The sequence below is a fragment of the Lissotriton helveticus genome, chromosome 2_1 (assembly GCF_964261635.1).
Source record: "Lissotriton helveticus chromosome 2_1, aLisHel1.1, whole genome shotgun sequence".
NCBI lineage: Eukaryota > Metazoa > Chordata > Amphibia > Caudata > Salamandridae > Lissotriton > Lissotriton helveticus.
Genome location: NC_136059.1, coordinates 1033029338 through 1033051546, shown reverse-complemented (window position 1 = coordinate 1033051546; position 22209 = coordinate 1033029338). Strand labels below are relative to the sequence as shown.

The following is a 22209-nucleotide window of genomic DNA, read 5'->3' as shown; positions in this document are numbered from 1 at the left end:
CGCTGGTGCCTCCCTGGCTCGTTGCTCGATGCTCTGGCGCTGTAAATCCGCACCATTGCCCTTGTTACCTGCTGGCGCCAATCGCGCCGCGATGCCTGCCGCCCTGGAGATCAGTGCTCGTTTCCGACTTTGCCGCGAGCCACGGCCGTGCTGCCCACCATCAGTAGATGGGGGGGAAGCGTGAGGGCCTCTCTAGGGAGTCCCGTTATGTTGGATCGATGTTCAGGGCCCCGTCGTCCCAACCAGCACTCCCGATTGCCACCAGATGATGAGATCAAGGCTGGTCGGCCAGTCTCAAGCGCTCCATGTGGACGTTCCGTGCAATTAAGACCCCGGCTTCCCTGCCTCACGTAGGCCTCAGCTTTGCCACACGGTGGTGTGGCGGAGTGTATTACTGTCTGCCCAAGATGGGACTGTCGCTGCCTGCCTGTGATGGTCCGGTACTCGTTCCACTGCTCGGAGCCCAGCAGGAGATGCGGATTAGCGACCGGATCGCTCGGGACGTCGGAAGGGGTCTCTGGGCTCTGTTAGGCAGCAGCCATTTCTTTTGGCTGCTAGCCACGCCCCGCCCCCTCCACTTTTTAATGGAACTCTCTCCCAGGGATAAGGGCACCGGGACCTATTATGGCCCGGGGAAGGGGCAGCACGCTTCACTCTACTTGATACATGTGATTTAGCACTGGGGGTGGTTTTCTCAAGGCCCGAACATTACCGTTACGCCACACATGCCAAAAGCCTGGTACCCTCTGGCAGAGGGATGTTTAGGGGGTTGGTTCCTTTCGGGTGGGTTGGAAACAGGGCCTGGCTAACCCTCTGCTGCGCACGTCCAAAAGCTGTGTGCAGTGTGGGGTTGGCTACCTGTGGGGGAAGGGTTAGCCACAGAACTAAGCCACAGGCCAAGCCCTGTGGCTAAATCTCTCGCGATGCACCACCAAATGCGTGCACAGCTTGGGGTTGGTTGCAGCCTGGTGGGTTGGCCACGGGCTGTGCCAAACCCCCACTGCGCACAAACAAGGCATTGAGCAGCATGGGGTTGGCGGCCTGCAATGGGGTTGACCAGGAGCCAGGCCCTGTGGCTTACCTCCACCCCCTTCCCCTGCCCACAGACAAAGGCAGTGCGCAGCATGGGGGTTGGCTGCCTGCAGTGACTTTGGCCAACCTCTTGTTATGCACAGCCAATGTCGTGCACAGCCTGCAGGTGGCTGGCTGCAGGGGGTTTGCTTTATATATATGGTCAACATTTTTTTTAACTAGAAACTTAATGGAAAAAACAACGCTTAAAGTAATATTAGTTAGGGGAAATGTTCAGTAACAACGTAACATTTTAAACTCTGAAAACCAAAGAAAGTCACCAGTAACAGCTATAATTATCTCAAGTAGCTATACCTTGTGCCCTCAGGTAACTATAACTCACTCCCTTGTCATGCACTGCTAACTACCCCACATATTACATCACTGATGACATCATCAATGACACGTTTGATAAGATCACTGCAACATTTGGAATGACAACATTAAGGAGAAAACTGTGCATGGCGGGGGCTCCAGTTATAGCTACTTTAGGGTACGAGTTTTAATTTTATTCAATTTGGATACACCAGACAATATAATGTACAAAACAGCAGGAGATACAAGATCTAACCAAATCACGTTCCAAAGTATAATACACTTCCAATACCTAGCGTATAAGAGCTATAAAAACGTTTTGGGGTTGTATTTGACCACAGAAGGTGCTAGCACCATCTGTTTTTGTCAATCTTCATTTTAAGTGAACTATTTACTAATGTGCTAAGAAAAATCCTTGCCTTTTAACAAAAAAAAGCAATAACTGACTGATCATATTAAGCCTGGACTGTTTTGCCTTATTATCTTGCAATAGCCAAGTGTCTAAAGGGAGTAAGCTGGCTGCACAAATGGAGTGCAACAGTGGTAATCAACAATACCCACACCGGATACAGACCAGTTTCAACTGCCCCATGACTCGTAGAACAAGATCTAGCATGGTAGGAAGGAAGTTAGACAAGCCTATTACCAAGAGCCGAGCATCTCTTCTACCTTTCTAGCAATCTCACTATAACATTGATGGTAGGAATAGAAACGGCAAAATGAAAGCATCATATCAGTGGTTATAAAACAAATACAGATTGTGACAAACCAAAATCTGTAACCCAAGCAAACTGTATGGGAGTACATTTTAAGTCATGTTGCAATAGGATTATCCATTATGTTCTCAAAGTCACACACGTTTCTCCTGGGAATAGGTTGGGGTATTTAATTTGACACTGGGACGAACAGGTAGATCAGGCTGTGCTGCAATGGGCATAATGTGTAAACTAATATGCATTATAGAAATGAAAAAAATAATAATAATAAAAGCAAATTAATCCACTTGTCACAAAAGATGTATAAAAAATGTTTTAGGAACACAGTCCCTATTATGGTATCTTTCACTCTGCGTCAGAGTCCTTGAAACTGCAAACTAACGGCTAAAGCCGGACTACGTGAGCGCAGAATTAAGTGACTTGTGAAAAAATATTATAGGTGCAAACTCTCTTAAAGTTTAAAAAACGCACGGTGGCATGAAAATATGGTTTAGTTATACTCTATCTTTGTAGTAAATCTAGAAAGCAAATGTTTCAACCTCTGAAAAACTGGAAGTTCGAGATGAAGCAATAGTTTTAGTTTGGTAAAGTCTCAAATTATTTATAGGAAAATGCAGATTGTAAATCAAATGCAACTAGCCCAAGATCATTTAATGAGAAGGTATAAGCTCCATGTATGTTAAGCCCCTAACAAATGAAAGCAAATTAGATGAAAGATATTTATTTAAAGAGATGATGAACACTCCAACTTTCCAATCAAGGTCGTAAAAAAGAAAGCAACAAAATGAGCAAGGCATTTTTATTGGAAAATATGGAAAGAAAGGAAAGGTATTGTGGAGACTGGCAAATAAAGTCTCTCAAATGTTCCAGCATATTGTGAACTAATTTACACACAGCAGCTGGATTCCCAGTGTTTTAATCAACAGCATATTTCTCAAATGCAAACAGTTATCTGAAAACTGTAAGACAGAATAGTTAGATAATATTACAGGGGGCAGTGGAGACTGCTGCACTATTACTGAATGGCAAAGCTCCTGGAGAAGACACAGGAAATGATATAAAATATTTGACAATAAATTAAGAAAAGATTTGAACCCGAGACACTTATGAAGGGGAATAACTAAATGCATAAACTTTCTAGGATCCTGTACTATGTGGTTCTCATCCTATACAAATATTAAACACTGATTAAGAGTCTAATGAAGGTCCTGGCTTGATATCTAGCATATAAGATTCTGGAATTGGCAGCTCCAGATCAAAGGGGAATCAGCTATGGGAGATAATTATTGAAGTTGGAAATAATTTCGGAAAACAAACTTTCATTCGTCCTATTTTGTAGATTGCTGAAATGTTTTTTGAGCTGGAGACTTTTTTTTTTTAACTGGTGCTTCAGAAAATAGAACTTCTATTCCATTTCACCAAAATAACTACAGCAATGAATCAATGACAACAAGAGTGTCACACGGTAAACAACCATTACAACGCAATTATTACAACGGACTACTTTTACAACGCAACTTTTACAACGCAGGATCCATTACAACGAACTACCATTACAACGCATTTTTTTTACATCGCAGATGCCTTTATAACGCATGCCATTACAACGTAAGTATTGGTAAGTATATAATTATATTAAAAATGTTATAGGTTTGGGTTTTTGGGTACAGGGGTATTTTTAGGGTTCAAGGCTAGGTTTGGGTTTTTGGGTAAAGGGGTATTTTTAGGGTTCAGGGCTAGGTTTGGGTTTTTGGGTAAAGGGGTATTTTTAGGGTTCAGGGCTAGGTTTGGGTTTTTGGGTAAAGGGGTATTTTTAGTGTTCAGGGCTAGGTTTGGATTTTTGGGTACAGGGGTATTTTTAGGGTTCAGGGCTAGGTTTGGGTTTTTGGGTACATGGGTATTTTTAGGGTTCAGGGCTAGGTTTGGGTTTTTGGGTACATGGGTATTTTTAGGGTTCAAGGCTAGGTTTGGGTTTTAAATAAAATTAAATTAAAATTAAATTAAATTAATTATATTCATTTTAATTACCTATATTTTTCAAAATATTATATACTTACCAATACTTACGTTGTAATGGTATGCGTTGTAAACGCATCTGCGATGTAAAAAAATGCGTTGTAATGGTAGTTCGTTGTAATGGATCCTGCGTTGTAAAAATTGCGTTGTAAAGGTATGCGTGCTAAAAGTATGCATTGTAACGTCATACATCCGTGTCACACACATGCTTTTGTTTTCACTTTTCATTGAATCTCTTCATATTGTGGTCCAAAGCAGCAGAGAAAATGATAGTCTAGTGGACCTTAATAGTAGCCGCCTACATGCCGATGAGGCGAGGCCCTAGTTTTCATGCCAAGGAAGAAAATGGGCAGAGGTCCGAAGAACACCTAAAATAATACTTTTTAGTTACAGGACGAAAACAGTAGTTATTTTAGTTAATGCCATCTGGAATATGTGTCCCTTGAACTACAAATACCTACAAAGGAGCAGCAAATTAATATCTTGCTTCGAATGCAATTAGCAATAGGAGGGAGTTCATAAGAGTTACGTTTTTATACTGCTTACTAAAAAAGTCAGTTTAGTGGCATATATTATCGGAAACATAATGGTGCTATCTCAATTTTTATATCTTTGTTTTAAATTTAGACAGCAATTTTTGCTCAACTTCTCCACAGGATATCGAATTTAATTCAGAATGGAAATGTGGTATAGACAAGTTGCAAAAACATTATCAACCTTTAGCTAATGGGGAATTCCTGCACTCCACTATCTTTATTTTAAAATTCTTTATTGAAGGTTTTTCAAAATACAACACAAAAGTAAAATATATACTGCCATCCCCCCACCCCTTCCCTGCCGGTCCAGTATGCGTACCAAAATACAAATTTGTTACAGACAATTATTTCATCATTGCAGAGCCTTATATACCACAGAGAGTTATAGCATGAGAATACAAAGAAAGAGAAAAAGTATAAGAGAAAAAAAATTAGAAGTCTATCCTAATAACCAAAGGGTAAGAGCCTTCTAGTACCCCAGACCATTTTTGAATCAATTTTGGTTATTGCCCGCCTCTCTGCTCTCATGAAACCATCTTCTTAAAGGGGCCCACATTCCCATCCCTTTTTCTTTGCCCTGCGCCCCCTACTCAAGTAGACTGCAGTTTCCAGTCTATATACCCCCAAGAATCTACCTAGCCACTGTTGACAGGTAGGAGGTACTGGATCCAGCCAGTGGGTGGCTAGACAGTCTTAATACAATTATAGCAATATATATGAATGCCTGTGTCTGCCCTGAGAGCAGAGAGCTACCCACCCCAAGTACAATCAATTGTGATGACAAATCTATTTCCTGCCCCAGCAGGGATTCCAGAATAGTGCCGACATTGCTTTTAAGGGTATCCAAATTGGGGCAGGAAGCAAACATAAGAACACAACAGCAGCATGACAGCCGCAACGTGGGCAGGATGAGCCCGCCGCTCTACCCCATTTAGCAATTTTAGCTGGAGTGATATATAGATTAAACCATGTTTTGAAGCACTGGAGTTGGAGGTTGGAAGCAATGAATGAGGTGTTGGCCAGATGTAGCAAATCTTCCACTTATCCCAATCCAGCCTGTAATCTTTTCTGAAAACGATCACAGTGTTTGGTTAAATCATCCGGAATTGTCTCATTCAGTATTTTATGCATACCAACCAGTGTGGTTAACCCATTGATCAACACCTCCACCAACTTCACCGTAGAAAAGCCACAGCTGCCCCCTATTTTTCTGGCTAGGAAATCTCTTATCTGAAGATATTTGAAAAACTGTCTATTCTCCACCCCAAATTTATCCTTGATTCTATCAAACGGTATTACCCGTCTCATCTACATCACCTATCATCCTCACACCATTGTTATACCAGCTTTTCATATGCCCATCATTGAAAATAGTAGGGCGGGAGTCATTGCTATATACAGGGGTATAGGCATTAATACATCGCAGACCTACCTTTTCTGGATTGAGTTCCAGACTTTGAAAGCACAGGTCAGGGTTTTAAATTCCACCCTTTGTAGTAGTTGAATTCTGAATGCAGACAATAACAGCTCAAAAATTGAAGCTGGGACAGCAACCTGTAACCTATCCGTTTCTCCATTGAGTAGGATACCTATTTTGGATAATATTCAAGTCCATTGATATAGCTAGAGATTGGGTACAGCCTAACCACCTCTGTCTCTTCGCAGTGTTAAAAATGTAAGAGCTATTCGAGGGCGACAGTTAGCCCAAATGAACCTAGAAAACATCTGATTCACGGAGTTAAACCAGGAACTATTGATAGCCCTAAAGAGGTATAAAATATTCGGCAAAAAAAGCATCTTAATATTGCATCTCCCAACCAGCTTAAGTTTAATGTTCTCCGGTCGATTAAATTCCGTTTTACGTTTTAGGAGTAATGGGCACAGATTAATTTCAACAATCTTAGACACGTCTGCCATTAATTCGACCTCCAGATACGTTGCCTTCTGTACTACACGTGGATCATTCAGCTGTATCCCTTTAGTAACCACAACTTGGGTTTTACTTTAATTAAGAAATAACTAAAGGTATCCGTTTCCTTTTTGATTTAATCTAAGGCACCCAAATGAGTAGAAGTGACAATTGCTAGATTGTCAGCATCGGCCAAGATCTTGGTGCCCCCCGTTACTATGTATTGCTAAACTCCGGTTATTACAATCGATCTTTCTAACTAGCGGGTCAATATACAGTGCACACAACAAAGTGGAGCACAGACAGCCCTGGCGAGTCCCCCTGCTAATCAAAACTGGATCCAACATCTCCCCCACTATTGCTACTCTGGCCACAGGGTGGCTGTATTTTATTGCAATAGCCTTGATAACGTTTTCACCAAATCCCTCTGCTCTTTAGCGTTGCCCATAAAAAAGGCCAGGAGACCCTATCAAAGGCTTTCTCCGCATCCAGCAGAATCAGCCAGATAGGGTTCCCGGCAATACCTGCGGTATCGAAAAGAGCAATAGCCCGTTGAATATGGTCTATGGTGCTACAGCCTAGGAGGAACCCATGTTGGGTTGGGGAAACCAATTTCTTTATTACCACCGCAAGTGGTTAGCCAAAATCTTAGCATATACCTTTACGTCACACTTTATTAATGTGATGGGGCGATACCTGACCGGCTTGCCTTTTTTGGGAAATACCACAATATTGGCTGAACTCCAGGAATCTGGAGCCCCCTGGCCGGATTGAGCCTCAAGAAAAACATCCGTCATCAATTCATGTAGGGAGGGTGCAAGTATTTTATAGAATTCCCCCGGAATGGAATCGGTTCTTGCAGCTTTCCGTTTACCAGAGATCTGGTTGCGCCCCCAATTTCATCTGCCGTAATGGGTGCCTCCAGCGCCTCTCTTTCTTCTATTGATAACTTTTCGCTAGATATCCTAGCTAAATAATCCTGAATTTCTCTTTCTCCACCACTGCCGTTTTCCATATAAAGCTGCTGATAAAATCGTTGAAAGGCTGCCCGTATGTCCGGAGGCTCAGTGACTAAACCAACCAAAGGATTTTCAATTTCCTGTATTCCCCCATGTTGCCCGTTGTCTGGTGAGTAGCACTAACAGGAGTCCCACTCTCTCACTACATTCATACATTTTAGACCGCCCGGCGCAATATTTTCCTGCTGCTTTTCTTGTCGAGACGTCCAATCTTGTGGAAATCCACTTTCATTTGTGTCTGCTCCACTTCGCCTCTGTTCATGAGCACATTTATCAGCTAAGTTTCTGCTTCAATCATCTTTCTATAGAGTTCCTGCAAGTGATGTTTTTCCGTCCTTCCAGATGTCCACCCATACCTTGATGTTTCCCCTCTTATCCCAGCTTTTAGAGCATTTCATACTACCTCTAACCGCGTGCTACCCCTATTATGTGCTATAATCCTAGGAATCCAACTCCTCATGTGTTCAATATACTCATCATAGAGGAGTGCTCTATGTAAAGTCCAGCGTGATATCAAAGGCTTTGATGTTTGCAGTGAAATTTCCGGATTGTGATCAGACATCACACAAGGAAATTTAACTATCCGGCACATTGTCAGCAAAAGGTGAGACCAAAAAAAACAAGCATTGAAAATGCAATAGGTCTCGCCTTTTATTAAGTTAAAGTCATTTGTTTTGCTATACAATACCATTAGCAAAGCAAATGGCTTTAACTTAATCAAAGGCGAGACCTATTACATTTTCAATGATTGTTACTGTGGAGCATCACTAGGCCCATCCCCTATTATGAAGATCCATACACCATTAAGTCCAGTAGTTTCTTCTTTATTACTAGTATAATTCTTCAAATGGAGGCCAACACGTCTACTTCAGCCGACAGGCGATTGAAACGGTCATCTGTAACATTCTACCCTACCTCACACAACTAATGAAATATATAACATTCTATAATTCTAAACATTACATTCTATAATCTAAGGGTAAACCTAACAACCCCCACAAGTTCTGCTAAGCCCATACCCAACTCACTTAGGCCTTGTGCAGCCATACCCCGGCTTGCGCTGCTGCTGTAAGACTCCTCCAAAACTCCATCCGGCCCCAGCTCATCCCATTGCTTACTTCCTGATTCTGTGCATGTTTGCATGACAATGAGAGCCATCGGCTCATGTGTTGGTGCTTCCTGCCACGGAGGATCACCCGTGGCGGCTCCAAGTACAGCGCATAGAAGACAGGAAAAACTGCTCTACACACTCAACAGGGGAGTCTGGTATGGGGGAGGGTTGCTGAGTGGAGGAGAAAGATGCATAGATAGACTGGTGAGTGGATGGGGAGATAGATGGGTTGATTTTTGGACGGCGGCTAGGTCAGTGTATGAATGTGTTGTTGGATGGACGGACACAGATGAATGAATTGATGAATGATTAATGGGATCTCATGGATATGTGGGTAGGGGAAAAGAGGGGTTGCTGGAAACATGGACAGTGGATTGGATGGATGAATGAAGGTAGATTCACTTATGCATTGGGCAGCTGCACGCCGTTATTCATCAATACATGGCCAATTGAACGAAGAGAAGCGAGAAAAAGACATGGGTTCCTAGCAGCTTCTTGAGGTGTGACGTATAGTGCCTAGAGGCAGCTTTAGCACTGCTGGGTTTACACCAACACATAACTCGGTTGACCTAAAACGGGCTGGATTTCTCAATCAGCAGGGGACAGAAACTGTGGACAGTGAAAAGAATTGGATAAGTAACGTCGACTCAGCGCTTAAAGGTGATTCAAGGTGTTCAGTGCTACATAAAGGGCACTACGGGTCGCTGCCTTAAGGCCCTGCTACTGCATGCCTTAAGAGAACCCCAGGTTGTAACAGTTTCACAAAAGGTGCCATAGCTAGCTGAAAGGTAGCACGCACATGGCAACATGTCATTTTGCGTACGGCACCAAATACAGCAGCGCTATACAAATAATTAATATTGTCCTATTCGTACGGCAGAGGGCATCCTGGCTCTACTTGATCTGATGGCATTCTTCGACGCTATACATCACCACCTGGCCTCCAGATAGGTTAGGTGCTAGCTCATGGGCCTCCTACTGGTTGCAGCGCTCAGGAGACGCAAACCTGCTATTCAGGGTTGTTTGCTTTCAGCTGCGCCTGGGGTCGCAGCCACTCAGACTGCCCTGAGATGCTAACTTACATAATGTATACATTAATCTAGAATATATGTCATGTTTCACCTTCCCTAAAATATTTCAGGACTGGGGTTAGAATAGTAGATTAGCCGGCCCGAGGGTAAAACTGGTGGCACCGAAGAGAACTTCCCCTCTCGCATCACTGCAAGAAAGAGTCTATGTGGCACCCAATGATACCACGGGGAATGGGTTTGGTTCAAGTCCTACATGCCCCCACTGGCAGAGGGCATCGGGAGAGGCTAGCTGAGTGCTTAATTTGAGCCGGTGCCATTGCAAATGTTACGTAGAACCGGAGGAGTAAGGTGTGCCAGGGCGGACCCACACCCTGGAGCACGTCAAGGGTTGGAGAGGTACAAACCCGGGTGAAAAGATGCACCTCTGATTAGAGCGGTGCCATCAAGTACAGATCGACGGTGCCGCTGACCATAATCACACAATTGAGTGTCGGAGCTGGGATTAGCGTCTAGTTTCAAAGGTCTCCCACAGACTCTCATATGAACATCCAAGTGCAACTGTGTAGGATGTGGGTTAGTGCCTGAGCCTCCCGCGGTTCCCAACAGTGCGGGGAGCCTGTGGAGTAAGGCAATGTTTATGCACAATCACAAGAGTGTTATGGGGAGGCACCATTCCTCACAAGTGCGTGCTCTGGATGTTTTGTGCAGCTGTAGCCAGACACTATCCACCTGGATCTTTCACAATGTATGTGAACATCTTGCCTGTCGGCTCAGGCTTGTGGGCACCACTAGGTGCTATCTCTCTTTCGCAGACATACTATACATGCAAGTTCTTACATCTCCCTGGACCAAATGCTAATAATACCTCTTAACAAGACATGCCCTTAGAAAAATTTCGGGTGCAGAACAAAGCAGCCTGTGCTGTGTCCATCAGCCTTTGTACAGCGCCTTCCACACACAGTTTTGGTACCTAAGCACTTTCTTATTCTAGGTGCCCTCTTTATGGCGTCAGGGACTTCCCTCGACCAGATGTTGCTAGTTTGTGTGTTCTTGGCTAGAGACGTGTTAAGCGCCTGACTTGGTAACAGAGTCTGCTGTTTGGTGTGAACGTAAGATGAGTTTGATTATTTTAAACATGTGTTGTGTGTCACTTTTGTTCTCTGTTTCCTTATTTCTCGATGTAACTAATGTATTGGTTCATTTTCTTTTTACCCAATTGCAATGTTTTTTAATTAATCATGAAAATAAATTATTCATTCATTCAAGTGCACGGATGGGCGTGAAAAGGTTGCCTTTTTCGTTCAAGGTTTAGTCAGTTGTCCCTGTACTGAGTGTTTTCTATACCGCATTGCCAGCCAGACATATATCTCTTTATGTGATATGTTGCGCATGGTGGTGTCATATATTTGGGTAACTTTATTTGAATGGTTCTAAGATGTATGTCACTGTGAAGAGAGAAAAGCGTCAGCTGGCAGGACTGCGACGGGCATGGCTTCGATGATTGGTTGCAGGGCGAGGATGTCAAGGGGGTTTGTTTGTGTAAGGGAAATTAACTAACACCTTAGCGAATGTTATCACAAAATTATTGCCTGCCCCTGGTGTGTTTTCAGTGGCTATTATTACCTTGAGATACCCAAGAAAAATACAAACTGAAAAATAATCCGCCCGGGGTAAAACATGCATTTGTTGAACGATCTAGGGGGCCTTATTATGAGATAATTGCCTCCTACCCAAGTTATGCTTCCCATATTGAAGGCAAGGGAGAACACATAGCGCCTGGATCAATTATCTCGACACCCCTCCCCCTAGAATATTCACAAATGCCAGTAGAACATGCTTTCTGAGTTTAGAAAACTCCGAAGTTTTACCTTTAAAAAAGCGAAACATCTTATTTTCTATATGGTGCTTTGTGCTGCACTTCTGCCATTTCTAAGCACTGTAAATAATCGGTATTGCTAGGAGATGGGACCCTTAATATTCGGCTAAACCTGTGGGCTAAAAGGCTGCGGACAGGCACGAGGCATGCCGTGCCAACAATGAATGGCATGCCTTTGAGCCAATCGATACTCCGTTAGGGGCCGTGGGCAACGCTGTGCACTCCTTAAAAGCTACAATATGCCATGGGATGATCAGCTTTATGCAGAGGGGGACATCTTCGGCACCAGCCACTATGTATCTTTCTGAGACGTGCGCACCACAACGCCAAACCTTAATGTGGAAGGAAATGATCATTAACCTCATTCAGATCAGCAGCATGTGTTCAAGCTCCGTAGCATGATATTGGATGCCCTAGGGACAAAAGGCGTCTTTTTACATGGTTTCATAATCCCTATTCATAATTCATAACACAACTTTTCCATCTTTATAAATACCAAAACTTCTGCGGTGCACAGTATATGGAAGAAAAGAAAGAGAAGCGCTCGCCAGGCAGCCACGGTTTATTTTTGCATCTCGCTTTCACCAGATGCAAAAATAAACACGCCGCAGAGCTTGTCTTTATGGGGCCATGTGTTTTGAAACACATGATCCCATAAAGATTAGAATCCTTTTGTGACGGGAGTAAGTCAAGTGAGCCCGTCCAAGTAGGCCGGCTCAAAGAGAGAAAACTGTACGTAACCAAGTGCTCTTTCCCAATGGCTGCCCACCGTTTAGCATAAACGGTGACGACGGCCAATGGGAAAGAGGGGCGGGGCTTAAAGCCCGCTAGTGAAAGCTCTTCAAAATCATTAAATCTCGCCAGCGATAATTTAGCCTAGCGTGTGACTGGTGTGGGGCAGAATAAAAGTATATCCAACGTCTTTGGGTTCCTGCGTGGCTCAGACATCTGTAAGTCCATGTGTCAAACATAAATTAGCTAGAGACTTGAAGACTTTAGGCTTACGGCCTTGATATGACCTTTCTCCTAGCTTGATGTTGTTAGCGCTTATATTAAGGGTAACAGCCAACCCACAAGCTCCATATTCAGCCAACTGAACAAGGCAGGGTCATCAAATACTGAACCACATACAGAACACAGCGTGAAAGACCCATCTACCAAGTTGCTCCGATTTAGAGCGTGGCAATCTAAATGCTTTTTTACAAGCCATAACAGCTACCCCTTTTGTACTTTCCCTGAGTTGTAGTAGAAACCAACTGATATCCTGCCAATTCTGCTATCTTCTGCCTACCAACTTCTATATGTGTCTCCTTCAAACATACTATGTCTGCCTTCCAATACTGAATATCTTCATTAACCCTGTGCTTTTTGAGGGGGTTGTTTAGACCACAAATATTGACAGAGGCATTTCTTAATCTACCCATTCCCATTTGAGGTGTATAGTCCTTCTAATCTGTTCCTAATCCCGAACGATACCGTCTCAACAAATTCAAGCTGCTGGATCAGGCCCCCTCCTAATCGCCCCCAAGTCCCCCCCAAAAGGCCCAACCACCTCCCTTTCCCCCATCCCTAGGCAAGAAAGGTCAAAAGACCCTTGCAATGCCTCCTGCATAATGCTGCTCCCCGCCGCCACCCATCAGGCTGCCCCAAAGCAAAAGTCAAGGATCAGCGTCTCAGTGAGGAGGCTGGTCCCACCAAGCAATGAGTGATTCCAGGGATGTTTGCTGGCCGGGAAAGGGTGGAAGAGAAAAGAAGAGACTGCAATTACTACAGATTGCGAGATCCTGCTGGTGCTGGCTGTAGAGCACAAGGCTGGCAAGTCTTGGGAGCCTTTGCAGGGGGAACAGAGGGATATGATAGTGCTATGTCAGATAAACAAAGAAGTGAGGAGAAAGCGGTCAATTGCGGCTTGTCAAGTGACCCTAAGCTCTTACATAATCAGTGCAAGGTTGACGGGACCCCAGAAAGCAGGGGATTTTCTTAACCCTTAATGAAAACTCAGAGATATCTAATTCCAGTAGAGGAGACATATCAGAGTTGGATAACTCGGAAATAGAATCAGACAGCTCATCTTCTAACCCCCAGCACTCAAAAGCAGCTTTCCTCCCAAACTAGAAGAAACAGAAATAAAGGTGGAAGGGAGCTTGGTGCCAGACAATCAGAATCGGACCATATCCGCTCTAGCCAACTAAAATGAGGTTATTCAACTACTCACTTTCTTACTGAGGATGGCGGGCCCGATGGAGACGACATCACACAGGGGGTAAATAAGCTGCTTGATGAGCCCAAGGCTGCAATGGAATCCTCTCCTTCAATGGGTTTGATATACTCTACTCTCAAACAGATGCCGGTGGAAGCTAGACAAGAGCACAAGCAGGCCCACCTTGCAATGAAGAAGCTACGAGGAGCTATCAGGAAAGTAAACAAGACTTGCACTGAAATTTCAGAGAGAACTATGGCTTTGGAAGGGTGAGTGGTAGCATTGGAGGTTGGGACAGAAAGCTCTGTGTGGCAAGCCACAGCAAACGAACCTCGGATGATGGATGTCATGTGGAAGACTTGGAAAATCGCCAACGGAGCAACAATCTGAGTCTTTTGGGCATAACAGAAAATGCAGAAGGAGAGGACATTAGAGGTTTTGATTTGCGCTTGCTGAAAGGTAGTTTCCCCAAGTTAGTACATTGGGATTGTGATACAGAGGTGCAGCGCGTACATCGTTTCCTACTCATGCTTAAATGGAGTAAGGGGCAGAACGATATGAATGAAAAGCCTAGAGTCATTTTAATATTTTTGGGGAATTTTCTCCTGCGACAAGCCGTGTTGATAAGGCGCAGCCAGAAGCACGACGTTCGGACGAGGGGCACACTTTCTTTGTCAGCCCGGATTTTTGCCATACTACGGTGAAAAGAAGGTGGAGGCTCCGGCAATTAATCATGCTTTTCAAAAGACAGGGTGAAAGGTCTACTTACGAAGTCCGTCTCGGCTTAAAGTCATACATAGGGGAACCACTAGAGTATTCTCCTCTGAAATACAGGCACAGGATTTCCTACGAGAATTCTTGGAGACTAGGAATCAGAGGGAACCTGAGGGGTGATGTTGAATCTGGAAGAATAAATGGTTTTTTCACCAAAAAATGTTGCTCTCCACTACTATCTCTGAAGAAATTGTTAAGGAGGACAATATACAATGGCAGATGAAGAGTGTACATTTTGTAGTGCATATATCAGTAAACAGTGATAAAAAGTAATCATCAATAACAGCAGGTGAATTTGGAGTGGCATTAAGACCGACATTTTAATTATTCCTACCGTTTTCTGGAAAAAAGGATCTTCTCAAAGTGTTTAAATTAAGTGTTTGTGCAAACTTCCAATACATCAGGTTATTTTAAGCTTTTAAATGGGATGTCATTACCAGAAGCTATAGACCAACTTTGGAAAGGGAAGAAAGAAACTGAAAGTACGAACAATAGACAAAGAGGCAAAGCATCACTCCTTCCTCACACTGCATTTCTCTTAGACCCAACTTTGAGAATGCAATAGTACAGACTTCACAGTCTCTACTTAATTAACATAGCAATAATCCCTTTAGCGAAGGAAAAATGTAAAACACTTGAGAGCATACATTCTTGAATGGCATTCTCTTACATCTTTCTGGTCAGTATGCTTTTAAACAACTAGTAGAGCAATATATTATGATCAGTCAATGTATTCTGAAGGCAGAACGGCGTTGGCAAGCTTACATCGAGAAGATCAACAGAGGGATGATTACTTTTGTAATTCGCTTATAACAATAATTTGTGTTGTGCGATCTTTGGTTAAACAGAACTAGTAAATGTGTATTTCCCCCACCTATAACAGCTAGTATAAGAAGATCTGGCGGCTTTGGACTTGGAAAAAAACCTTTATGCACACAATATGCTAAATTATACATTTTTAAGGAATCGGTTATCTTTTTGCTAATGCATTACAGATTTATGAACATTTTAAATCAGCTTAAATCGAAAATGTTATTGATCAAAGTCAGTTAAAGTGGCACATTTTCTAAAAAGGCAATTTATTGCACAAACTCTGGGTTGAAGTAATGCTCTTTGATGATTTCTCAACTATCTTTGGTGTCCAAAAGTGAAATAACTTACCCTTTTTTCTCTCTCAGGAAATTACATACTTTATAATGTGGATTAAATATAACAGTTTTTGAACGAGACATAAAAAAATATGCAGTTGATCATCAATATATGATGTTTTAGTAACCCGCACCTTGCATTAAAAATTACAGTGATTGACAGAGATACCAGCAGTACCTCATACAGAGTTGGCTATGCTGTTGTAATCCTATTCAGGGGAAAGAGGCAAATGAACCCCCAAATCGGTATCTAACTACAATACATGCCAATCTGCAACAATATTCTTTTTAATGGAAGCGTACTGCATGGACAGTTTGTTTTGTACGTTTCCATTAACGCACCTGTTTTGTGTTTTGATGACGAGGTGAACTGTTAGTCCATCATGGATGCCATGCTGGCTTAAAGTGTCTTGATCTTTTAAAATTTTCCCAGCAAAAATAAGAACCAGCTGGTCTACGTGGGATTTGAAACGCTTGGAAATGTCTTCCTTGAACTGTAAAAGAAAACAAAAGTCACATGATTATAATTTTAAAAAGCAGTCAGTAATGTTCTCAATTGGTAAGGAATTTGTTTTCATTTTAACAATTCAATATATATATATATATATATATATATATATATATATATATATACACACATATATATACATATATATACATACACACATTCTTCGAAAAACTGCTCGAGCAGTACCCTGCCTGCAACGTTGATGCCGGTGGCAGCAGCAGCCACCTCGTAATATGAAGCTTTCCCCTGCTCCAAGCCAATTCACTGGAATCGAAGGACAGCACACCAGGAAACAGCACAAAAAAACTTTATTGTGCACTAGTTAGGAAGGACGCCGCGTTTCGGCGTTTGCCTTTATCAAGTAACTTCCTGTGTCTCCATTTGCCATAGAAATACGTTGCAACGTTCATGGAAATAGAAAAGATACCGTATCTTACGTTTTGTATCAACATCAACATGTAACATTGTCCAACTGAAATTCATCAATAAAAAACAAATTATGCCAAGAATAGCCATAATAGAAATTTCATAGATTAAGGCATGTAGTCAGACAATTTACGGCATTAATAATGACATTTCTAAACATTTGCAGGCGAACCATGCATGGGCATCGTAATTTCATAGTGCCAGCAACGAATTGTAAAATACATTTGTTAAATCAATAATCGCGGCACGATCGAGTAGAAAAAGCGGCAGCAGCTTTTTGTGGTATTATTAGCATTTTTAACGGCATATTCATGGCCTGATTACAACGTAATACTCACAGTAGCATTATGGGCAATATAGGCATTACAACCAGATTATATATACACACACCTACATACACACATATATACATACATATATATATATATATATATATATATGTGTATTTTTTTACTCCCTCCTGGCTCGATTTCGTACGGACCCCTGGCGCTCTTACTCCGGTGCAGATTCAAAGGCAGAGGCACGCTGTATTAATTCATCCACATTTACTTGATACCGTGATCATGTAAACTGTGTTTACGAAACGCGTCGGTTGCTCCTCAAACTGGATACTTGGTAAAGAATAAACGAATTGGAGAAGGTTACACTTTGAGAGTGCGGTTTCTAAAATCTGAAAAGATTAATGTGGAGATATATATATATATATATATATATATATATATATATATATATATATATATATATATATCCAGAAGCTTTTGAGGAAGCACACGACAGCAAATGAAAACCAAGAGGTTTATTTAAACAGAGGAAACAGCATTTGCATTCCAGTAAAGATTCATAGCGCCTGGCGCGTTTCAAGGCTCCTGCCTTTCTTCAGAGGCGACTTACAGATTGTGAATGTTTTCCAGAATGGATTTTAAACCCAGCTGCATGTGTTCATCAATTACTTGACTGGTATTAAATTGGACTACCTATTCCAGCATGCTTTGAAATGGAAAAAAATGCACTGAGCAAGGTAATTGATGAACATTACATGCAGCTGGGTTTAAAATCCATTCTGGAAAACATTCACAATATGCAAATTCACTGAAAAAACCATAGGTTTCAAGCCTTATATAGTTAGGAATTAGCATTTAAAAAACCTTGCAAATTCACTTAAAAAACCATAGGTTTCGGCCTTATATAGTTAGGAATTAGCATTTAAAAAACCATTGAAATTGCTCCTATATAGTTAGTTGTACTAACTATATTTCGCGCACCCGCAATCCACTGCTGATGATGGCACATATTACATCATTCATGACATGGTCAGTGACATCACTGATGACATCACTGATGATATCATTCATGTGATAATACGATGCATCTCCTCACACTCTAATATAACCTTTGATACACCCAGTGTTAAATACAGACTACCATTCTTGAAACCATTGACACACCAATACCAGTTACTACATACGCACTCACTGATTCCTAGGTCTACACACACATTCACTCATTCACCCATAGAATCACTCATACATACAGTCACTCATCAATACAACACTATCATATACACTCATACACCTATACAGACACTCACATACTGCCACTCATCCATGGAGTTACTCACACACCTAGTCAGTCAGAATGTTTGCAAACACAATAACAACGGGAGCTACTCGACCACCAGAACCAACTGGATCGGTACTACCCCTAAGAATATTTCTGGAGATTGCATCATTATAAACTTTAGTAATCCCCACCTTGCAACTACTACTCTGATTAGAGCCACCTCCCGCCCCTGTAATGAGAATGGTATTTCTCTTCGCCCCCTGGGCTATTTTTACAGACCGTATACAGGTCAGCCCCACAGGGACGTTGGGCAGTTGAATAGGAGTGGTGAAGGTTTTTATGGTGAGCAAAGTGGATTTCAGGAGGACATTTCCAATCGTTTCCAATGTCTAAGTGGGTTAGACTTAAATGACTGACTGGAGTCTGGTTTGATTATTATTGATAACAGGGAGGAGTAGGGTCCATGTGGTGGTGGACAGAGTTTTTACCCATTGGGGTGTACAACCATCGCCAGTGAAGCAGGTACCCCTGCAGATTGTATGCCTGTGGCCATGGTGTGTGAAACTGGAGGAGGTATGGAGAGTCCACCTAAGATTACCACCTCAGAGGTTAGCCCACAGCTTGCACATATTCAGCATGGTAGTGGTCGACCACCCTATGGAGAAGGTTTTTGTAGCTGCCATATTGCTAGTTGGAACATCGCAGGTATTAGGTCTAAATCGGATTGTCTGGGTTGGACAGAATTTCTAGCCTTATTTGAAATTATATGTTTCCAGGAAACCTGGTGCCTGGACTTTAAGGGCTATGACGGATTCGTCTCATATCAGCTACCCGCTATTGGATCTTTGTCGGGGAGAGCGAAAGGGGGTCTTCTGGTTCTGATTTCTGTTGAAACTCCTATGCTGGTTAAAAAATATGTAAAAGTGGGGGTGCATTCTCAGATCCTGTGGTTGTATAATGCGGATGGTAGGAACATCCTTTTAATTAACTTTTATAACAATATCTTTGACAACACTAGGGACCAGGCGGTAAAAGCACTATCAAGTGCCCTCGACGATATTATTAAAGTTTCTAATGTCGTCTTTGATCTGTTCATGGCAGGGGATTTTAATGCTGCCACCTGCCCATTTTCTGATCTAAACTTATGCGGGGTGGTAAACTGTCAAGGAGAGGGTGTATTACACTTTCAACATAACCATTATGGGGATTCATTAAATCTCTTCCTTCATGGACACAATATGAATATTATGGTTAATGACAAAAACGATTGTGAGGAATACACCCCCACCGTCACAGGCCGTGGAGCTACCTCGGTGATCGATTACATCTGTATCTCCTCGAGCCTAGAATCCTGGATTATGGCACCTAAAGTTGTAGATATGCAGCTCAGTGACCATAATTGCTTGACTGTAGAGGCCCTGTTATGGGAAAACAAAGGGACTCCCAATACGGGGAGTATTAACAACATCGAACCCCACCGCCCCAATGGTATGAGAATTAGATGGAAAGGGGACAAGGCTGAGATCACGTCTGGTTGTATTATTAAAAGCTGTTTGTCAGAAATAGTAGGTGTTGGGACGGGAAGTCTCCTGCATGTCTCTGGAGAGAGTGCTTCCCCTGCCTTATGCTAATCTCCAGGCAAGTCACTCAAAAGCTACTGTATAGTTTCTAGATCCCTACCTCAGTGAGCATGACAATCATACATGTCCACTGAGGGTCTCCCTGTTTACATGGATTGAGACCCTAGAGCTTGGCTCTGAGGTCGAGGGGGCATGCCTAGTGCACCCCTATTTTTCAGAGAGTGGCTACTGCCCTCTCTATTATGGTTGTGGTAGACTGACAGTGGTGGCAGCAATAAATCTATAGTCAGGAGGGGTGAGTCCCTAGGCACCCTCCTGACCAAGTCTGTGCAGTTTGCCATGCCTGTGGGACTGTTGCCTTTGTCTGACTGATGTGTGTTTGAGAGCCCGTGGGTGTACAGGGGAAGCATGGTGATTTGAGCCAGTGTGAGGAATGTGAGCTGTTCTGCTGGACATCCCAGCTCCCCCCGTGCCCTCCCTATTTCCTTAGAAAGGCCTGGTGGGCTGGGGTAGACACTCTGCTCTTATCTGGGTTTAGCTGCACTAACTTTGTGTAGAGAATCCTCCCCCACTGGTCAGGGCCTCCTGGGCTGGAGTTAATTAAAATTCCTCTCTAGAGGGTTGCACAGCCTGATACCAGAACAGGACCTGCTACATGCTTTACCCATGCATTGAACACGCAGTGAATGGTCTGTGATTGGAGGTGTATTCAGAATGCAAAGAGCGGCAGACCCTCTGATTGGATGAGCCTATCAATCAGAGGTGATAAAAGTCTGGCCTGAGTGGTCAGCTGTTGTTCAAGACTGGTCTATGACTGACGAGTGGCCACACCAGAGCCCTCGGACAGTAACCAGCCGCGACCCCGCGGTGTGAAGACACGAGATAAGACTGTTCACTGCGGTCTGGAAGAAAGGCATCATTAAGGACCAGCTGTTTGTGAGGCTTGGAGGAGCATTCGCTTTGGACCAAGGAAATTACAGACAGCTGCCCAAGGTGTGGGAAGGAAGCTTGCGGCACATTACCAAAGGTGTGGGAAGGAAGCTTACAGCACATCACAGAGGCTGGTGGAAAGAAGCTTACAGCACATCACAGAGGCTGGTGGAAAGAAGCTTGCAGCACATGACGAGAGCCAGAGATGCTTGATTCTAGTCTTTGAAGGTGATATCAAATCCCCTCTAGGCTCCTACCTTGCGCTGTGGGAGCCTGTACAAGCAGCAACTGGGAAGAGAGGCCAGTGAAGCAGACCCCCACCTTTCTTTTTGTGATCTCTGAGGGTATCAGGGTGAACTGGCACTCTGCCCAGCCACTACCCTCCTACAGCTAGCCAGTGACTAGTAGGACTCCAGTAAACTGTGCCAAGACATCCGGCACCTTTGATCAGATCCCTGACACCACTAGAGCGGTGTCCTCACTCACAATGGGAGGGCACTTCTGTTGCTTTGGGTGGGGGGTTATGGGGCTGATCACGACCATTTGACTTCGCATCATATGCTGAACCTATATCCTTTCAATACAAAGTTTGGTATCAAGGCTCTAATGAATGAGAACAGCCCTGTGTAACATGATCTGTAATATGCAATGCTTACTGTGTGTTTTCATGTTAACTGTGTTTTTATAGTGCTTGGCGTCTAGGCGCTATAATACTGTTTGGGGTCAGAACTCTGCCCCAGAGGGTTGTAGAGACTTCTGGTTTTCACTGTTTATCCTAGTTTTATGTGTAGAATAATTATCTTGTGTGTATTAAAGTACTTTTCTTTTATAAAAAGTAAAGCACTGACTGGACATTGAGTTTATCAGCTGGTGGTACGGTTTACACTGTATTCTGAATGTCTAACCCCACCTCACCTCCTTGAGTAAGCCTTGGACTGCTCTGTCTCGCTACCCTGAGAGAGTCAAGTGCTGGAGAGGAGTACTTGGTTATCCAGTTTTGGGTCCCTTAGTACTGAGGCCCCAGGACATCAGTGAGGGAACACTCCAGTTGATGCGATTGGAGCGCAGTTACCCCTGAGTGCCCTGGTGCCCAGGAAGCCGGGTCTAACAGTAGGGATTTTAGTTGACGGTGACGCCACTGCAAACTCCATAAAACGATTCATTTATATTAACTCTGTAATTGATTCTAAACTCACCATTACCTCTAAGCACAAGGAAGGTCGCTTGCGGGGATGGTTTAACCAAGCCTGTACATCAGCCCTTAAAGAATTAAAAATGGCACTAGCAGCCAAACCCAGAGACAAGAACTTGGTTTTAAGTCTAAGAGGTAGTTATAAGGAAACTTTAAAACGCAGGAAAGCGGAGCTCCAGCAGGATGCGTGGGACAATCTGGCACAGGCTGCTGAACTGAACGATTGTACCCTGTTTTGGAAAACAATTAATTCCCCCTTTCTTAAAGATTAAAAAATCCCTGAATTAACAA

At 43.1% G+C, this 22209-nt stretch overlaps 1 protein-coding gene across 3 annotated transcripts in view; it reads right to left on the bottom strand.

Annotated features, from left to right (window-relative positions):
* Positions 1–22209, bottom strand: part of UBQLN1 (ubiquilin 1) — a 440323-nt gene that overhangs the window by 342736 nt on the left and 75378 nt on the right. For all 3 annotated transcript variants that reach the window (XM_078675823.1, XM_078675826.1, XM_078675824.1), the window contains exon 2: positions 16065–16216. In XM_078675823.1, coding sequence (XP_078531949.1) covers positions 16065–16216 — 152 coding nt within the window. The remainder of the gene's footprint in view (positions 1–16064; positions 16217–22209) is intronic.